This window comes from Saccoglossus kowalevskii, chromosome 21, assembly GCF_978046115.1.
Source record: "Saccoglossus kowalevskii chromosome 21, keSacKowa6.1, whole genome shotgun sequence".
Taxonomy (NCBI): domain Eukaryota; kingdom Metazoa; phylum Hemichordata; class Enteropneusta; family Harrimaniidae; genus Saccoglossus; species Saccoglossus kowalevskii.
The window spans coordinates 7,954,057-7,969,406 of record NC_140661.1 but is presented as its reverse complement, the minus strand read 5'-3'; the positions used below and the strand labels follow the sequence as shown (position 1 = coordinate 7,969,406).

Below are 15,350 nucleotides of genomic sequence, written 5' to 3'. Positions count from 1 at the left end.
CAAGAACAATATTTTAATTCACAGTAAATCCTGATTCAATGTGTATTCATAGACGTGCATTACAAAAGAGCAGTATAAAAATGTTTTTATTCATATTTAATGATATAGTTTATCACGTTAGTAATTATAATGTTTAACACGATCAAAGTTATATTTTTTTAGCCATAGATTTCTGACTGGTAATACTGCAATTAAATCCAAAATGCATAAATGTCAAAATATTGGGGGAAAAAAGCTAGCAGCACGTGTTTTATTGCGCAATAGACACCGAGTAATGATGTAAATGACGTCATCATACAATAGTTCAGTGTGGTGAAATTAATAGCATGTATTAAACAAACAATACATCATTCCAATATTAAAGTGCGCTCTCTAGTGACGAAATGACTTTGTAGTTGCTCGTAGTGAAGCCCTATTGATTGCATTTGTAACAATAACTAAGATCATTTCGTGATGTGCGCGCTTTGTCGTTAGAGGGCGCGATTGAGGCGTGATTCAAGTTTGTCACTAGCTTACTGGTAAGGCATTTTAAACCAAAATATTTATCACAAATATATACATATTTTCAGTAACTACCATTAACTAAACGTCTGAAACGACCCGCTTTGGTGTCCTCAAAAACAGTATTGTGAAAAGAGTAATGCTTTGTTATAAAAATCCCGTTTCTAAAAAAAAAGAGCTAAATGCTCGTAAATCACATAGAAGTACAATTACAACGATGTCTCTGCTTGTTTTTGTTTTGTTTGTTTTTGTTTTCTCTTTTTGTACACAATGTAAAAGTTCACATTAACTTCTCTTTGTCCATGTTGATTATTCTTGATACAAAAATTAACAAAAAATCACAAATTAAAATAAAATATCAACTTATACAATTAATGTTGTCTGATGATTTTTTGATTTTTTGTAATACTGGATGTCTTTAATTTTAAACAAATAAATAAATACAGAGGTTTATTACATAGTAAATATAATAGTAAATTGTTTTTATTGTATATACATATTGCATATTTTGCCGTGCCGAGATTTCAGACAATACACCGTTCCCGTAAAACCTGCCCTCTAGCGACGGCTTACTTATGTGTCATAAGAATGACGTAGATGTGTGTAACTAAAACGACGAATCAATTTGGTTTTTAGCTGTCGGTTGCCTAGAATGCTGCCAATGTCTATGAAAAAAGTAATATTTTTTGCTGATGTCCGACTACAGATAAAAATAATAACGACACCGTTAACCACCCCTCCCCGACTATGATAGACCACTTTCCCGGAAATAGAAGTATCGAGACTGGGATGCAGAAAGACGTCTGTTTTTATCATAGCGGCAAATATAAACATTTTATTATTGTGACGTCGATTAGTACATCCACAAGCACACAATATCCGATATACCATGCGACACGTCGTATCAAAGGGTCGCTAGAGGGCGCAACATTTATAGGAACGCTGTTTTGTGAACACAAATCACAGTTGAGTTGTTCATTATTTCATTAATAATAACAAAAAAATATGTATACTATTTACATTATATAAATTGTCATACGCACACATGTCCCTGCAGATAAAATTCATTCATTCAGTCCATTAATAGACAAGAATGCTGGTTAGAAATGTCAACTCGTGAATCCAAAATACAGAAAAACCACAATATATCTAGAGTCACAATTATGTATGCTAATGAACTACGTATATTGAATAATATTCAAAAAAATCCGTCAAACAAAACTGAGTGTTCTGTCGTAATCGTGATTATACGATGTGATAAGTTATGATATTTTTGGAGAAACGCTGAATATTTTCGAATATGACAACCAAAGTGCCGATCTTCTAAACTTCCATCAGAGGTTTCCATAATTATACTATGTGATAAAAAAAAATCCACATCACGTCGCTTAGGGCATTCGAGCGATTAAATAGGAGGAAACAAATTACGTTTCATAATTGTTGATTTGAACACAAGTCATCAACATTTTCGTGTTTTTTTACCCAGTATGATGTTTTTAGAGAAAATAGGCATTTTGGAGGAACACTTTCCACCACATGATTCTAGGTTAAAGCAAGACACACCCAAAAATAGTATTTATCAAATTGACTAATAATCTATGACAACCTGGCTCATAACTGCCATAAGTATTTTACATTATATGTCTCCGAACGAAATTTTGATTATGACGTAACATTTTTACCATACGAGCCAATGGAAAATGGCCCAACAACTGAATCACCATATTCAAGTCACATTTTTTGAAAGGAAAGTAGTTCGGTTTACTATATTTTTATGAGCAACAACGTAAAATAAAACCATAAAGTAAAAATTAAGAAAATCTTGCAATATGTTTCAATGGTAACTGTGCCCTATATGCCGCTATACTACTGCAACCTAAGTTGAAGAGTACTTACCATCAGTCATTTTCCAATCAAAACAGTTGAAATCGTTACAAATATTTATAATAGGTTACGAATAGTTATCTCACCGGAAATAGTTTTGGTATAACGCTAGAATTGCCATGGAGATAAAGTATATTTTATTGAAGGCTGAATTAAGGCAGAAATTCCACAGAATATAGCTGATCAACAACGAAATTCTTCAATTTCACATTTAGATATATTAACTATGGCGGGTGCATGGTTTAGTGATTAGTTCTCTTCTGCTCCAGACGACAGAAGTGGCGAGCATACAGGAGATTCAGGAGAACATTAAGAGTCTGATTCAGCAGAGCAATAACAGTTTGATTCAGGGAACAATAACAGTCTGAATCGGGAGAGCAATAACAGTCTAATCCAGCAGAGCAATAACAGTTTGATTCAGGGAACAATAACAGTCTGAATCGGGAGAGCAATAACAGTCTGATTCAGGAGAGCAATAACAGTCTGATCCAGCAGAGCAATAACAGTCTGATTCAGGAGAGCAATAACAGTCTGATTCGGGAGAGCAATAACAGTCTGATTCAGAAGAACAATAACAGTCTGATGCAAGAGAGCAATAACAGTCTAATCCAGCAGAGTAATAACAGTCTGATTCAGGAGAGCAATAACAGTCTGATTCGGGAGAGCAATAACAGTCTGATTCAGGAGAGCAACAACAGTCTGATCCAGGAGAACAATAACAGTCTGATTCGGGAGAGCAATAACAGTCTGATTCAGGAGAACAATAACAGCCTGATTCAGGAGAACAATAAATAACAGTATGATTCAGGAGAACAATAAATAACAGTATGATTCAGGAGAGCAATAACAGTCTGATTAAGAATCATTGATTGGCAAACAAATTATCTCTCGGTTCATTGGGAAAAAAACATGTTCCTTATTGAGAGCCAATTATAGTACTGCAAGTGATAAATCTGGAAAAAAGTTTAGAAATTTGAAAGTGCACCCAAATATGCAAATGAAGGGTCAGCGTTCAGACAAGCATGGTGTTCTGTCTTCAAAGTGTCAACAGACAGTCTGTAGGTAGTTTGATCACACGCACCTTATGGAATTATTGTAATTGCGTCAGTAAATTTACAGAATATAAGATTTAGAAGGTTCTTTATTATATAATATCAGTTAGTTAAACAATACAGCATCACGTGACTTGGTCATTCAGTACGTCATTATATCTCGTGTCATGACGTAATCTACTACGAACGAGTGTCTGGTGGTTGTGAACAATGTCTAGACCGTTTACCCTTGGCGCTATCTTTACTCAAGAAAGGGCTGGTGTCGATTGAACTTCGTGAACTATCACCCGTTGACCTTCTCCTGACCAACAAAGCCCACTGATGCCGGTTGCTCTTCACCCCGTCATACAAGGGGCGCAAATTCGAATCGATTTTGTAGAGTGCCTGCAAATAAATTCACGTATAGATGATTGATGTTGCTGCTAGGATACGCAATGGAAAACTAGGTTTCAAATAATGATTATTATAAGACAAAATCCTGCTGAGCAAGCGTTATTGAATTACTGGTACGTACTGATAAGTCAATATACCATGTGGATTTGCGTAATTCGTATTATCTCCTGGTTAAGCCAAAGCAAATGCACTTACAGGATGACAAAAAAATGACAATGGAAAACAAAAAAACAGATTAATAGTGTAAACAACATGATAAATGATGTCACATGATTTTTATTATAGCAATCCCCGGGATTGACAGCTTCCTCTTTAAATGAAAACAATCCAAACAAAGTGTGTAAATTATGCAAACAAATAGATCAACATACAAAATGGAATATTTATTCATGCACATATTGAAAGAGGGGTCGTCACCTGCGCATGCGCGGGAATTGAGACCTAAGCGACGATAACAACACACGATAAAAACGCAAAGGCTCATGGGTAGACGCTTGTTTGTAAATACTGACACGCTATTGCCGTCTGCCGTATGTGCGAGTGACGACTCCGCCGCTTTATATAAATATATAAATGAATGGACAAATGAACTGACGAATAAAAACATAATTACACTTACGGTTCCAAAAATAAAACTAACCTGATAGAGAGGTACACAAACGGAATCGATGAAACCAACTTGCATTTCTGGCAGTTCGTCTTTTCGTCTTCTATCAAACATAACCTACATGGGCGGTAAATACAGTGTCGATTTCAGTAAAACGAAAGGAAGCCTGAATTTTATGTTGTATTAATCTAAATCAACTTTGCTGTTCTGATGAGATCTCGCGTGAGGCAAGTTTGGGGCACGTGGCACAGGACTCCTTCCGGTCATATCGAAAACGCTGTCATAAAGTTAATATTCCTTTTGTATAATTCTAACTACGTCATAGACATTGACAAGTTTATTATCCGAGAAACGTGACTTTCAGCCACCAGTAATCTTAGAATGCCGTCTTGTACCCGTCTTGCGCATCACGTGAGTTTGATTCACTATGAACACATATTTTTTAAACTCACTTTACTTTACAATCCCCCAAATTTAAATCGTGAAATATGTATAGATTTGCTATCACCAGTGCTGAATGACAACAATGACTGTTTCGTACAATCGCGCTTTATATGTTTATAGAACGCTTACATGTGGTTCAATGTTTAGCTCTTTTCTTTCTTTATCACCCTGCTCAAAAAACTCGTTCGTTACAAGTTCAACAACCTATAAAATAAAACAGATTATGTATTTGGTAGTTTAAATGTTTTTTGAAATAAATAATATCAGTTTAAATTTCAAAAAAAGGATACATAAATACCGGAGTTGAGATGATTGGTTAAAGGGCGGTGGCCGTCTCGCCGCGTTCTGTTCGATAGCGACGTACCCAACGCGTGTAAAATATATTGTCTGTTTACGTGAAATTCGAACACGCGCTGCGTGGCGACTACTGATCTTTAATAGTGTGTAAGTTATCTATGAGATAGGAATGACTGTTTAGTTCTTACTCGTTTTTGGATGTCCCATGGTTTCGTGACAGCCCCCACGTCACTGGCCGTCATCAGCATGCCCCTAAAATCAAGTATTAATCAAAATGAAGTTTACAATGTTTTATAAAAATAATTATTATTATACCGTAAATTCCTATACATGTGTCGATTTATCATCGCTGACAGTTACTATGTCTGGTCTGCATTCAGCGCACACTGTTTTTTTTTTCTATTCAAATAAGACGACAGTTTCCCGACGTACCATATACCACAATGCAACAGTATAGTACAAGGAACCAGGATGGCAATTCGATATTACTAGTGCGCTATTACGAGATTGAAGTGTACACTAATGAAGCTACAGATAAGAAACATCCACATGCACGTTAGTGAGGAAAGCATTTGTATATTTGTTATCATTTATTCATAGATGCTCACCTCAAGACGTCTTTGTGTTCTTTGATTTCCCAATTACATTGCCCATTGTCAACCAGATTGAAAAATGTACCACGTGACCTGCATTGTAATAGACACACACTTAGCTATCCGTAAACAATCCTAATAATATGCAAATTAGAAAACATACTGTAAAATGACTAACTTTCACTGTGTTTAAATTTTACTGATTTAACATTTCAAGCTTATTCGGTAGGTTTTAAATTCACAGTTTTATCATTTAGATAATGTGTTCTATGCTCAATTTTACATATTCACTTGGGTTTTAATTTAGCGCATGTTCCAGTCAGCGAAATAAGCAAAATTAAAACCCAGTGAATAATTAGCCCCTTTAGGTATATACAGTAATTTGTATTTATAACCAGCAATCTGCAATATAGATTTATAAATTATTTCTCTCGTGGTCAGTTACGATTCCGCAGCGTTGTATTTATTCGGACGAAATATTATAAATCAATGCAAAGCCACGAAAATACAACACAGTCAATGACACCACTACTTACTTAAAGTACTGGGCTAGATCTGTTGCGAGAATGGCATGTTTCAGCAACTGCATAATGTGTGTGTACTGCTCCGATGTAAGATTTGCGAATATATTATGCCCCTGTGATCACAAATAAATGACATTCGAATAAATAAAGTGAATAAATAAAAGTACAGTCGTGGACAGATTATCATGACATCATCATTTCATATATGATAGGTGAAATTACCATGGAAACATAATATCGCTTCTACACAATAACATCAATGTAACTGATTTAGGATGGATATTATGACAATGTTGAAATACAATGAGTGAAATCGACATAAGACGCAAATCAGGATGGTAGCCGAGAGATCTCATTGCGAGCGAGTGTGCAACGAGACCTGTTTTGGCCGTGTTTCATACTCTCCTGTCGGGGGAGGGGTGATGGGAGAGAATTGGACACTATTTTTGATGCAACAACATGTCTTGTAGTTCTCTCGAGAGTTCAGTGTTGTTTGGAAGTCACTCATTGTCACATGACTCCTTCGGTGACGATATACGTACCTCACTGTTGAGAATCATAACTGCATGGTTAAAATGGTGGTATTCCATCGTTGCCTTCGCACCGTACAATTGAGACAACGATGAATGGCTTCTGGGTTGGAGAAACATAAACAGCACAGATTTAACTTTGTTTTTATTGCACAGATCAGCTGGCACGGTAGAATAAATATGCAAATTAGGCACAGGAATAAATTATACATTAGTATCAGACTAGTACGCTAGTATATGTGAAGCTTAGTTAATTTAGGGGGATTGTCGCATCGTGTACTAAACAATTCGAAGGCTCGCCTCACCGCGACTACTGCCCATGATGAAACAAATATTTCTATTTTTTTAAATCAACACAGGACGAAAATTGGGGAGATGGAATTCCATTTATGCAGTTATTAACTAGTGGATATACTGTGTATGATATAGTGCTGTCACGTGATCACTTACTTTAGTTGGAATGCGTTATTGGTCCCCCTGTGGTCTAAATCATGGCAAATACAACCTACCAGTATTGCAAATTGTTCAATGTCGGTGAAAACATCTTTCAGACAGCTCACCTAGAACATCACCACAAGGTTACATTATCGTATACATATAATGAATACTGTAAAATATTTTATTTAAGCTGGAATTAATTTTCGCTGAAATGACTTTTGGGTATTTTGTATGGAATTTACTTACACTGATTTTTAATAAGTTGGATGTAAAATATAAGAAAAAGGTATTTCACTGGATTTTATTTTCACTGAATTATTCCTTCAGCGAAAATAAAGTATTTAACAGTAAGAAAAAATACGTACATAGTTTTGAGTGAGCCTGTTATAAATTCAAGTGTAAGGTTTGTAACATACGACATATCAATACGTCATTAAAAAGTTCTCAGTCTACTTATATAACGTTAGTGCATGGGAAATAGAATATACAGAACACGCAAATGGTCGCTGAGTTCTCGACGAGAATGGAAGAACCACGAGACTTGTTTTGCTCATAATTAATGTTTAATTCTCTCCCGTCATCACATCGACTGTTGACTGCACCGCGGTATTTGGAATAACTGACTCGACGACAGAGAAAATATAAAACTATTGTGGGTAAAAACAAGTCTCGTGATTCTTACTCACTCTCTCGGCGGCCATTTATGTTTAAGGTACGCATACACAATGCTATAAAAGACAGTTTAAACTTCAGTTGTAAACAGATACAGACACAGATACAATAACTATGATCAAATCAGAGAGTGTCCCCCCCAAAAACCCGTATCATGTTTTGTTTATAAATGCCATTTGCAAATGGTGATTACAGCATTGGTGATTACAGCATTGGTGATTACAGCATTGGTGATTACAGCATTGGTGATTACAGCATTGGTGATTACAGCATTGGTGATTACATCATTGGTGATTACATCATTGGTGATTACAGCATTGGTGATTACATCATTGGTGATTACATCATTGGTGATTACAGCATTGGTGATTACAGCATTGGTGATTACAGCATTGGTGATTACATCATTGGTGATTACAGCATTGGTGATTACATCATTGGTGATTACAGCATTGGTGATTACATCATTGGTGATTACAGCATTGGTGATTACATCATTGGTGATTACAGCATTGGTGATTACATCATTGGTGATTACAGCATTGGTGATTACATCATTGGTGATTACAGCATTGGTGATTACATCATTGGTGATTACAGCATTGGTGATTACATCATTGGTGATTACAGCATTGGTGATTACATCATTGGTGATTACATCATTGGTGATTACAGCATTGGTGATTACAGCATTGGTGATTACAGCATTGGTGATTACATCATTGGTGATTACATCATTGGTGATTACAGCATTGGTGATTACAGCATTGGTGATTACAGCATTGGTGATTACATCATTGGTGATTACAGCATTGGTGATTACAGCATTGGTGATTACATCATTGGTGATTACAGCATTGGTGATTACATCATTGGTGATTACATCATTGGTGATTACAGCATTGGTGATTACAGCATTGGTGATTACAGCATTGGTGATTACATCATTGGTGATTACAGCATTGGTGATTACAGCATTGGTGATTACAGCATTGGTGATTACAGCATTGGTGATTACATCATTGGTGATTACATCATTGGTGATTACAGCATTGGTGATTACATCATTGGTGATTACATCATTGGTGATTACAGCATTGGTGATTACAGCATTGGTGATTACAGCATTGGTGATTACAGCATTGGTGATTACATCATTGGTGATTACAGCATTGGTGATTACATCATTGGTGATTACAGCATTGGTGATTACATCATTGGTGATTACAGCATTGGTGATTACATCATTGGTGATTACAGCATTGGTGATTACAGCATTGGTGATTACAGCATTGGTGATTACATCATTGGTGATTACAGCATTGGTGATTACATCATTGGTGATTACATCATTGGTGATTACAGCATTGGTGATTACATCATTGGTGATTACAGCATTGGTGATTACATCATTGGTGATTACAGCATTGGTGATTACATCATTGGTGATTACAGCATTGGTGATTACAGCATTGGTGATTACAGCATTGGTGATTACAGCATTGGTGATTACAGCATTGGTGATTACAGCATTGGTGATTACAGCATTGGTGATTACATCATTGGTGATTACATCATTGGTGATTACAGCATTGGTGATTACATCATTGGTGATTACAGCATTGGTGATTACATCATTGGTGATTACAGCATTGGTGATTACATCATTGGTGATTACATCATTGGTGATTACAGCATTGGTGATTACAGCATTGGTGATTACAGCATTGGTGATTACAGCATTGGTGATTACAGCATTGGTGATTACAGCATTGGTGATTACAGCATTGGTGATTACATCATTGGTGATTACAGCATTGGTGATTACAGCATTGGTGATTACATCATTGGTGATTACAGCATTGGTGATTACAGCATTGGTGATTACAGCATTGGTGATTACAGCATTGGTGATTACAGCATTGGTGATTACAGCATTGGTGATTACATCATTGGTGATTACAGCATTGGTGATTACATCATTGGTGATTACATCATTGGTGATTACAGCATTGGTGATTACAGCATTGGTGATTACATCATTGGTGATTACATCATTGGTGATTACAGCATTGGTGATTACAGCATTGGTGATTACAGCATTGGTGATTACAGCATTGGTGATTACAGCATTGGTGATTACATCATTGGTGATTACAGCATTGGTGAAGCATAGCATCACACGCAAATGCTGTCACTGGCAATAATGTGTGCATATATTAATCATAAGGTTTGTTGGTATTTGTGTATTAATCAAACAATTTGATAAACGAATCTCGTAATGTATTCAAGTTCAATCATTTCAAGCATTTTTCACGTGCGTATGTTATGTTTGGTACTAAAACGTTCGCAATTTGAATTCAGCAGCAGCAGAGTGGGCGCCCTCTAAAACCGCCATCGCGCATACACCCCACAATACATTGCGGATTACGTCCTTATAAAATGTCCCTTAACCGAAAATCTTGCAACCTTCCCCGATTGCGGGAATACATTGATGTACAGTAACCACTGCATGCAGATTATCAGACGACTCTTACAAGAACACATATCGTGAGATGGTAATGTCACATACCTTTAATATTGCAAACATGACTTGCTGAACATTAAATGCATGTCTGAAATTATGGTAAGCAATATTACGATAATTCTTCCGCACAGTCAGTAGAAATCGACACATCGTCTGCAACAAGATAAGGTTACATGTTATCATAAATGGACAACGTATACAAAATAAACTCAAAATTTCTCGTTTTTAAACCACGTTTTTGTTCCTCAATTGGTAACAGGAACTTCTGATAATTTCGGTAAGTAGTTTTAGGTAGTAGTTTTACTGCCCATTTCAAACGTCCGGGCGAATGATTTTCTACGGAAACCACATTTTCTCAAAATATTTAAGGGGGGTTACTGAAATTGTTCCTATTTCCTATCACTTAATGTTGTGTATACAGAGTTTATTTTATGTATATTTCCTTTTCACTGAAACTAAGCACTGACTCAGCAACTCTTCATTTTCAAGTAAATACAAAGTCTGTTAATCTAAAATGGTAAGCACAATGCACAATGGCACAACAATTTTAATTAACATACGTTATTTTTTTAATAATAATATAATGTCACAAATCATGGTGATTTCATGATTTGATTTTAAATGTCTAGGAATTCGTGTTTTTTTTATTATTTCTTCTTATTGAAGAAGTCAACAAAAGGGCTGACAAACCAGCCTTCACTGGTCACTTCACTTATTTGACTACCAATTAATAAAACAAAAACGCCATTATCAGTTATTGTCATTGTCTTTATCGCTGTCAACTGTATCTCTTTCTGAAGTTTCACAGCATGTCATTTGTTTGACATTTCTTTTAGGTCTTGTGTTGTTTGTTTGAATATGTGCAGCAGTTATTTTTAATGTTTTATGTTTTCTAGAAGATAACAGGGAAAATTGACAATTATTAAAGAAGCAGCTTTACAGTCTCTTCAATTCACCTCATACTCGTAATAACAAGCTAACAAAAACACGGAGAACGAATCACCGGTTTCTTACCGATTTTAATGGGATATTGAAGTCAACGCGAAGCTACTTACAAGGTTGTATCTGATTGGCTACCCATCCCTAACACATAACAGTCAGGCCAATCAGAGAGCAGCTTGTTTGTTGACGTTTTTTCGACGTATCAAATTCTGCCAAGTATATATAATGGGATATTACAGTTGCTCAATCATTGACATCAAACTGCGACCTTCAAGTCAAAGCTGTCATATTTACCGTAGATCTCGTAGTCGTATTTGAAACGGATCACTTACCTCGTGATCAATCTTAAATTTCTCGAGTATTCCCGTCTCTTTAAACATGTACAACGATGACGTCAGCATGCCTTCCGGGTCCAGGGAGAAATCGTCAAACTCCAATGTCCGTATTTGTATGTTATGATTATCAGAAAGAATTGTTTCCTGGAAAATGGAAAATATAAATTTTGTTATCGCACGTTCCCTACAACAATGTGTAACACCTAATTTACTAACTGGTTAGTGGGGTACTCCTACATGAAGATATATCAATCATTTATTAAAGAATTCCTACTAAATAACAAAACATAATCCTGAAAATGGGTCAATTTTAATTTTCTAAAATCGAAAATGTCACGGTTATCCGTCAATAATTAGGTGTTTTAAAAATGTAATACTGTAAAACACTTTATTTTCGCTTGGAATTACTATTCGCCATTTTGGCTGAAGGGATGATTCAGTGAAAATAAAATCCAGCGAATATACCCTTTTCCTTATATTTGACATTCAACTTGTCAAAAATCATTGAAAATAAATTCCATACAAAACACCAAAATAGTCTCAACAAATTAATTCCAGCTAAAATAAAATATTTTACAGTATGGTCTCCAGGAAGTAAAATACAAACTGATTAGTCTGAGGTTTATAAAAGAATTGTTTCAAACCATATTAAATTATATGTATCATGAAAGCTTATAATTCTCACTAATTAAAATAATATATTTTATTTTACTTAAATGAAATGCCTATTTTTGCATTTTCACCACCATGTTTACATTCAGATAGTGAAATCTTAAGAATGCACAGATTTAACAAACATCGCTGACCAGGTGCTGTTCATATATGCCACATCTACAATCTCTGAAAAAGGTGAACACAATCTGATTAGTGCCTGTTGAGTAGTATTATTTGATTGATCATTTTAATGTCAGAATTAAAATATACACTAATTTGCATATCAATAGATGAACAGTGGAGTTGCTACATTGATTTTCTCGTGAAATCTTACGTAACCAATACTTTGACGTCCAATATTATAAGTATTTAACAATGTTCTAAAATTATTTCACACTTAATTATTCAAAATACATGCAAATATGCAAATTTATTCATCGCATCAATACAGGATGTTAATTTTGATTACTGTTTTACGAGTGTGCATTTATGTTAGAGCGCGTGTTCGAATTCCATGTAAATAAACAATGTATTTTACACGCGTTGTATACGTCGCTATGAGTCCCATATCGAACAGGACGCGGCACGACGACTGTCGCCATTTAATATCTGCTAAAAATACATACAATACGACATCCTTCATATTGTTTTGAACTCTGTAACCGACAACCACAAAGTGGTCACAAAGTGATGATATAAAATACTAAATATGGAATAATTGAACTTTGAACATGTTTTCCATGGAATTAACTGGAAATAATGGCGTGTTTGATTCTATGAATTCACTAACTACTATACACTTAACAGTCAAACAGTCATTCGTAGTGTCTAGTATCATTTTTTTTACTTTTCTTGAATTGTGTCAACAATAGTTCCTGTAACGCATTGCATGCATTTTTTGTTTCGATGTCTAACTCGCATTTTTGTAACTAATCTTCCAGACCCAAAATTTCAAATAGTCGACCTCTTACCAAAATATTTTCCGAAACTTCTAATATAATATTCTCTTATAGTTAAAGGGTGCGGGTCTATATTGTATATTGTAAGGCTCTTAATAAGCAATATAACTTCATGTTAACGACTAGGATATACAAGTCACTTAGTACAGGAACCGAACACGTGGTTTCAACTGACGCTATCCACTAGTACACTCAGCAATCGTCTCCGATACACGATCGAGCACCACACCGTGATGTAATCATCCACGTGTGTTCATCCATGTCAATATTAACAATGATTGATCACTCTATTTTCCGTTACTATCTGTTATTGTCACTCTATGTAATTGGTGTCTGGGGGAGTATGTAATCCGTTCAAGACGGCACGGGGTGAAAAAGCGATGTGTCAAATATAATTAGGCCACACCGACTTAATTTTATGGATGACATCCGCGCGCGCATTAGTTTTCGCCTGTTCTCAAAAAAAAAAAAAAAAAAAAAAAAATCTCCGACGAAGAGTCTCCACAGATCGGTTTTCTGTCCGGAACTTGCCGACTCATATTGTCGCAAATCGCCGACTTGTCGTAAAACTCGTTTTGGACTAACTCAAAACCAAACTCCGCACAGTTAGATGCGCGTTACGTAAAGCGCAAAGACCTATGGGAAGGAGATTGCCTCAAAACATGCACATTTTGTCATAAATGATCCAACATGGCGACCACACCACCAACATACGTGAGCATAAAGTTCAGAGGTAAAACGGAGGGATTGTTGTAGACTGGTACGCAATTGACGTTGGCCAGGGAGACGTGACGTTTACACAGCTATACGAGAGGTCGGTAGCGGAAAGCGAGTTTCGCTTAAGAACATATTGTCCAGAGTGGCTGTCCCGCGTTTCTTCTGCAACGATAAGAGAAATGGGAGAGGAGTGGAGGTGTATGGTGGCCTAAAAACCGGTCAGGCGACAAATTCGGTTGCTTTGTCCACATTTAAGTCGACAAAACTGCAACGAAAGCAGCAGAAGCTTCTCAGCCGAACTCCCCTTTCGGGGTGAAGAAAAGTTTCTTATTTTTTTTTCATTTTCTGATTCGGATAATTTGCTTGCACACACAGTCGGTAATATTTTGATCATATGACAAATTTTCATCAAGATACATGTACATAATTTTCTGCATCCAAATTTTTGTTGACTCTCTGTTGGTGTTTTTTTTCAATATCGAGTCTCTTATTATTTGTTACATAGTTGAAGTAGTTCTAGAGCATTTGTGTCTACACTTAGTCTATCTGAAGTGTCACTTTAAAAGCTGTAGTTTGAATGTCAAAGAAGTTAATTTCCAGATTGCTGTTGACAAACGTATTGTTCATTTTTAATTTTTTTTCAATACAACACAGTAAGTTTTTCTTTATTATTGAGTTGATGTGTCTGCCTTTGGCAAAGCTAACATCTGCCTTATCCTCTTGCCTTTTCAAAATCAAAGGTGATGATACCTGTGACAGTAATACAGTACGATATGTGTACATCAACATGTGCCTCCTACAAATAAAGACTTGTTTTTTTTTGATACACTGTGGTTCAATTCGTAATAACAGCTCCGTAGTCCTGTGGTTTTAGCAGCATTTTCTTTTTGGCAGGATTTTTTTTTCGCCCTCTCGCATTAGTTTTGGGGTCTTCAGAGGATGTCATCCATAAAATTAAATCAGTGTGGCCTTAGTCTGCATTTGAGTCAATGTGGGATACAGTGCGTAGGAGTATCTCATTAATTCTGCTGAGGGTTAGGTTAATTTTGGAAAATATCTTCGCAACAAATTAGCAAGAAATAAACTAGCACCGAAAAAGCTAACAACACAAAATTCACGGGAAGAAAATGACAACCTCTGATAAATTCTTTGAGTTTGAGACTTTGAGGAGAATTTGAGGAAAGAGCAACGACATTACTTAATCCTCAAAACTAATGGTCTGCCATAAGCCATAAGCTAAATGTGGTACGTACAAATCCCGCATTTAAACAATTTTCTGAA

The 15,350-nt window shown here is 35.8% G+C and overlaps 1 protein-coding gene across 1 annotated transcript in view; it reads right to left on the bottom strand.

Moving 5' to 3' along the window:
* Nucleotides 1–3,508: 3,508 nt before the first annotated feature.
* LOC144359632 (dual 3',5'-cyclic-AMP and -GMP phosphodiesterase 11A-like) overlaps nucleotides 3,509–15,350 on the bottom strand; it is a 32,228-nt gene continuing 20,386 nt past the window's right edge. The window contains exons 8-17 of the mRNA XM_085494991.1: nucleotides 11,737–11,883; nucleotides 10,508–10,615; nucleotides 7,276–7,385; nucleotides 6,838–6,928; nucleotides 6,308–6,408; nucleotides 5,787–5,864; nucleotides 5,367–5,430; nucleotides 5,011–5,085; nucleotides 4,471–4,554; nucleotides 3,509–3,821 (exon numbers count right to left, since the gene is read on the bottom strand). Coding sequence (XP_085351117.1) covers nucleotides 3,618–3,821; nucleotides 4,471–4,554; nucleotides 5,011–5,085; nucleotides 5,367–5,430; nucleotides 5,787–5,864; nucleotides 6,308–6,408; nucleotides 6,838–6,928; nucleotides 7,276–7,385; nucleotides 10,508–10,615; nucleotides 11,737–11,883 — 1,062 coding nt within the window. The 3' untranslated portion in view covers nucleotides 3,509–3,617. The remainder of the gene's footprint in view (nucleotides 3,822–4,470; nucleotides 4,555–5,010; nucleotides 5,086–5,366; nucleotides 5,431–5,786; nucleotides 5,865–6,307; nucleotides 6,409–6,837; nucleotides 6,929–7,275; nucleotides 7,386–10,507; nucleotides 10,616–11,736; nucleotides 11,884–15,350) is intronic.